Source organism: Populus alba, chromosome 17 (genome assembly GCF_005239225.2).
Source record: "Populus alba chromosome 17, ASM523922v2, whole genome shotgun sequence".
Classification (NCBI taxonomy): domain Eukaryota; kingdom Viridiplantae; phylum Streptophyta; class Magnoliopsida; order Malpighiales; family Salicaceae; genus Populus; species Populus alba.
Window position 1 is genome coordinate 10,266,979 of NC_133300.1, and position 6,186 is coordinate 10,273,164.

The 6,186-nt window shown below is 32.0% G+C and overlaps 1 protein-coding gene across 1 annotated transcript; it reads left to right on the plus strand.

The window, feature by feature from the left end:
• The first annotated feature begins 342 nt into the window (after positions 1 to 342).
• LOC118058245 (uridine kinase-like protein 5) lies at positions 343 to 4,332 on the plus strand. The gene is made up of 14 exons (XM_035070953.2): positions 343 to 538; positions 659 to 750; positions 856 to 925; positions 1,023 to 1,138; positions 1,278 to 1,374; positions 2,055 to 2,134; positions 2,374 to 2,568; positions 2,719 to 2,802; positions 2,896 to 2,956; positions 3,171 to 3,231; positions 3,365 to 3,458; positions 3,548 to 3,620; positions 3,689 to 3,771; positions 3,864 to 4,332. The coding sequence occupies exons 1-14, from the start codon at positions 427 to 429 to the stop codon at positions 4,008 to 4,010; spliced, it is 1,365 nt and encodes a 454-aa protein (XP_034926844.1). The 5' UTR covers positions 343 to 426; the 3' UTR covers positions 4,011 to 4,332.
• Positions 4,333 to 6,186: the final 1,854 nt, after the last annotated feature.

Sequence of the window (6,186 nt, forward strand, 5' to 3'; positions counted from 1 at the left end):
CTATATAAATAAATTAAAAAAATAATTTCATTTTTATATAAAAGATAATAAGGTTGAATGTATTTTTTATTCTAACAAGTCAATGATTATACTTTTATATAAAAAAAAATATTTTAACACTAACAATGTGGCTGTTTGATTATGTGTTTTCATGAAGAGATTCTAAGTGGAGCTAAGAGAAATGATGATTTGGTGTCCGTTTAATGGCGCCACACGTGCGTGTATTCCCGCGCATTTCGTTTCTTTCCGCATATAACGTTGTCAAGAAAGGGAAAGGGAAAACATAACAGAAACAGAGTACCAGCCTCAAGTTTCATTTTCAAGATCTATCTATTAATTATCACTGCGTCTAAAAGTGTTGAACAATATCATTTATATTTAATTTTCTTATCACATTTTCATCTGGAATAGGATTGTAACTGAAGCATGGATTCTGAAACCTTATCTACACTTAATAGCAACATCAAAAATCACTCGCCAGTCCAATCAAATGGCTTGATATCAGCTCCAGACCCTCCTAAGCAGCCGTTTGTAATTGGTATGTATACGTTTCTTCTTCATCGTATATAATATTATGTATTCTACTACTTGCTACAGCTCTGTAGTATTTTTGTTTATAGATTTTCAATTTCCTGATGCTGAAAATGCATCTGTTCAGGTGTTGCTGGAGGTACTGCGTCCGGGAAAACAACTGTGTGTAATATGATTATTTCTCAGCTCCATGATCAACGCGTTGTTCTTGTCAATCAAGTAATTTTGTTCTTCTCCTAAAACAGGCCAATTATTTGGATGCTTAATTTGAGATCAAACGAAACGAGTAATTTTGTCTGTTTCGATTTCCTTTTCTTTTTCTAGGATTCATTTTATCACTCCCTGGGTGATGATACATTGGCACAAGTTTATGATTATAACTTTGATCATCCTGGTAAGTATTCTCTTTATCAGATCATAAGGTTTATACTTAATAAAGTTTATTGATCTCGTGAATTTCTGAGAGGTTTGGCATTGTGTTCGCTTTCCAGATGCCTTCAATACAGAACTTCTCCTTTCATGCATGGAGAAATTGAAAAATGGTCGGGCAGTTAACATACCAAATTATGATTTCCAGACCCATAAAAGAATCGGTCCAGGATGGAAGGTATTTGGATTTTTGATGCGATTGCTTCAAAAGTAACAAATAGAAAATTCTTAACCAAACAGAAGTAAAAGGTTTTTTCGCTCTTGATATTGAAGATGTTGATTTGTAACATTGGTTTTTTTCTTCTTTTTAACCACAGGTTAACCCTTCAGACATCATCATTTTAGAAGGAATTCTAGTTCTCCACGATCCTCGGGTTCGTGATCTAATGAACATGAAGATCTTTGTTGACACAGGTTCTTTACCATTATCTTATTCAAATATTTTGTCGATGGTCCTTGTCAAGAAAGCAATAAAGTGTGTCAAGGATGATGACTCATGACTCTTTGAACATTGATAATTAAGGAAAAGGATCAAAATGGTGATAAATTCATGAATCTTTGAACATTTCCCAATAACATCATTTACTATATGGTCAGTTTCAAATCTCTTCACAGTTCACACTACAGCCTGGTCATACTTTTAAAGATAATGCGAAAGAAGTTTTTCCCTTGGAAAAGCTTCTATATTGTTAAGACAACTGTGGCCTTGGTTTACTAAAAACATGCATTCAATCGGGTTTCCTCTGGCCCAAGTGTTGACTTCGGTACTTGTGATAAGTAATCTCCAGGTAAAAGTGATTTCCTTTTATTACAAGGATGAATGCTCCTTCCTACCATATTCTTTTGTATTTCTTATATACAGAAATTCAGTAAAATACTCGGATTCTCTTTGGGGGTAATCATGCAAGTGATTCTGAGTTTATAGGGTAGGGTAGGGTATGTAATCACAAGAAAAATCACTGATAAAATGCATATTATGTGCGAGGATCCAGAATTTTATACCACGTAACTAAATTTACATGATGCATGTTCATCTGTTTTTTCGCCGAGAATGATCACCTACAAATAACCATCACCATAATTTCACAGTGCAGATTCTGACCTGCGACTTGCACGGAGAATTCAGCGCGATACTGTTGAAAGAGGGAGGAATATCCAGAACGTTCTTGACCAAGTCAGTGAAGTTTCTTGATTGCCTTAGATTTCTGTTGCTAGGTTCAATCAAACTTTTCATAATCATTGCTAAATGAAGTTCCTTGGTCGTACTGAAAATGGATATATGGAGAGTGTATCCTGTTTTTTATTCAGTTTCAGCTTAACATTGATAAGTATTTCCAGTTGTGGAATTCCACCAATTTAAGTAATATGGTTTTTAGATATTCCTCTTTCCAACCAGTTACCTATAATTTGCAGTACGCTCGATCTGTAAAGCCAAGTTTTGAAGAATTTATATTGCCATCAAAAAAATATGCTGACGTTATAATCCCTCGGGGAGGAGATAATGATGTTGCAATTGACTTGATAATACAACATATCCGTGCAAAGCTTGGCCAGCATCATTTGTGTAAAATATATCCAAATGTTTCTGTTATACACTCAACATTTCAGGTAACACTGTTTAACTTGATTTCAGTAACTCACCAGCAACCCTTCTTTTTGTTATGAGGTTCTGTATGAATCAAATTTCTTGATTGGAAATCTCCATTGTTGAGTATGAGAGGAAACAGATAATTATCTTTAGTTCTGCATTTCATCCAGATGCGGGGAATGCACACACTCGTACGTGATGTCAAGACAACGAAGCATGACTTTGTCTTCTATGCAGACCGACTAATACGCTTGGTAGATGTCTCTCAATAAAGAGAAATTTCAGAGATATAAACTGAGTTTTTTTTTATTAACACAACATCATTTGTTTTTGGATCAATGTCTCAGGTTGTGGAGCATGGTCTAGGTCATCTTCCATTCACTGAAAAACAGATCACAACCCCAACAGGTAACTTCGGTTGCATCATTTGCTCCAAATTTCTGTCTGGCATATCCATACCAGCAGCCATCCATGATTTCAAGATGCAATGTTTATGGAAGTTGACATCCATGCATGGGGCGTATCCTTGTCACCTGCAATCCACGCTAAGCTTTTCACATTCCTCAGAACGAGGATAACTTTGAGATGGGATGTGTTTAAGTTTTTCTTTTCTGGTTTGCAGGATCTATATACCCTGGAGTTGTTTTCTGCAAAAGATTGTGCGGGGTCTCAGTCATTAGAAGGTACGTGTTTCCTTTCCCCTGCATGTTGTCAAGAACATATCACATAATTGTTTGCTGTTCTGAAGTAGCCTAATCTGTTATCCCTGGGAAGCTCTCAGCATTGCTGAATCCTAACAACTTCATTTCCTAGCAGTGGGGAGAGCATGGAAAATGCATTAAGAGCATGCTGCAAGGGCATCAAAATCGGTAAAATTCTCATCCATGGAGAGGGTAACAATGGACGGCAGGTTCGTGGAGGCAACTGTACCACATCCCCCATTCTCTCTCTTTATCTCTGGTGCATATAACTTTTCAAATCACCGCAATGTTGCTGCAGTTAATCTATGAGAAGCTACCCGCAGACATCTCAAGTCGGCATGTTTTATTGCTCGATCCAGTTCTTGCTTCAGGTTTGGAATTCAAACCCTACTTCAGTTACCCTTAAGAAGAGTGTTTTCTCACATCTATGCGTGATCAGGAAATTCTGCAGTCAAAGCGATTAACCTGCTTCTCAGCAAGGGCGTCGTAGAGTCTAACATCATCTTCCTTAATCTAATAGCAGTAAGTCATTCTGATGCTTGTTTTTGTCAGAAAATTCAACTGCATTTCCCTTGCATAATCTACCTTATCCACCATAATTCAATGTCCTGCAGGCACCCCAAGGAATACATGTGGTTTGCAAGAAATTTCCAAAGCTCAAAATCGTGACATCGGAGATTGATGTAACATTGGATGAGGATTTAAGCGTTATCCCAGGGATGGGAGAGTTCGGGGACCGTTATTTCGGCACAAACAATTAGGCATTAACAGGAGGATCTTCATCCATCTTCTATCTCCATTTTTTCTTCACTCCGCTTTCCTATTTTTGTTTAGTTATAATCAGATTGGGTAATTTAATAAGTAAAAAAATATTATTTTAAAAAAATTGGCATCAGCACGTGGATCATTTTCATTTTCAGCACGTGGTCATGCATGTGGCGTCGCCTAGCAGCCAAAAGTAAGCTCTTGTGGTGGCATTTGAATCGTCTCAACATCCTTATTATTTTTAAACAGTGCGTGTGACCAATAGATATCCGATTTAACATCGATGATCTTTTCTAGAAATATCATATCAATTTTTTATTTAGATTTCAGTGGATTTAAATTTATTATTGAGGATAAATATTATTCCTTTTATATTAATGACATTTATTATGAATTTGGTCTTTATACAAATGGTTTGTATATACTTAATTTAAAATTGTCTATGTTCAATATAAACAACTGAAAGAATACATTAGCTAATAAATATCCATCATATTTATAGCATTATAGAATAGGTTAAATAAATAAACAATAATCACTAAGTTATATATTTGTTCATTTTAATTATTAATCGTATGAAACTTGTGAAACTTTTTTTTTAGATAAAATAACCAAATCATCTCTTATAAAAAAGAGTGAAAGAACTAATAAATTATTAAGTTTAATACATATAAATATATGTGGACCAATGACTATTTGTGTTGTTGATGGATATACATACTTTATTATATTCATTGAATATCATTTTAGATATGGTTATGTGTACTTAAAGAAACACATGTTTGAATTATTTGAAAAGGTCAAAAGAATTAAAAAAAAATAGAAAAAATATCAATATGCTTCGATGAGATCAAGATAGAGAATCATTAAGGTAATAATTTCTAAATTTTTCAAAAGATAATAAGATTCTTTCATAATAGATAACTCTTGGAACACTGCAATATAATAAAGTTTATAACACATAAAATCACATCCTATTGGATACAATGTAGTTTATAATGTGCTATGTAGATCTTTTATCTTTTTTTTGGGCTATATCCTATAAGAAACTACTTATCTTTTAAATAGAGTTCCAACACAATTTATTAATAAGACTTTATATGAGATATGAAAAGGTAAGAAACCAAACTTATTATACTTAAAAATTTAGGGATGTGATGCTTATGTGGAGAGTAAAGTATATGAAAAGCTGGAAGCTTAATCAAATAAATGTAAATTTATGAGATATAAAAAAAATATTGGATATTGTTTTTACTATGTTGTTGAGCAAACAAAGGTTATCTTAAAACATGTTACTTTCTTGGAGAAAAAATTTATTCTTGAAAGGATCAATCAAAGAAAAATAGAATTTCAAGAATTTCAAGAACTAAAATCCAAATCGAACTTGAGCTCAAAGCTATAACATTGGATGCTCAGCTTAAAGTTCAAGAAATACAACAACTTTATGTATTTGGTAGGATATGTCATGTATTAATTATAAATGAACTTCTTATACAACTTGAAAATTATTACAAAATATTTTTTCTATATAAATTTTTACATTTCTAAATTACATAACATTAACATAATTAAATAAAAAACCTTGAGTTATATTCATTGGGATTTAGATGAGAAATACTCTTACATCATAGAAAAAAAAAAAAAAAAACAAGGCACTCATTAACTATTTAATATTATAATCATTCAACCATAATAAAAAACATCATATTCGTCTTTTAATGTCTATAATCATTCATCATATTTAAAAAACATATTAATATGTATAAATAAATATATTTCATGCTTGAATTCTAATAATTGACTTTTTGTACAATTTGAAAATAATATTTCTAACAAATAGTAAATCAAACTCATTTTGATAATTTTTCAAACTTTATAAAATTTTATCTAATACATTTTTCAAGATTTAATAAGAGAAATAATCATCTTAAAATTCTTATCAACACCCTAAACAATTTTAGGATAAATTAAATAAGATTTCTACCCTAAAACATAAATATTGTAATTAAATCATAACCCGATCAAGATGTTTCAAAAAAATAATTAATTACATAATTTAACCCAGTCTTATTAGATTATAAAAATTATATCTATAATTAATTTAATGTTTTAATTTTAACACAAAATCAATATTTTATTTTTATTGGGGTAGAATTGTAATTTTGCTCAAAC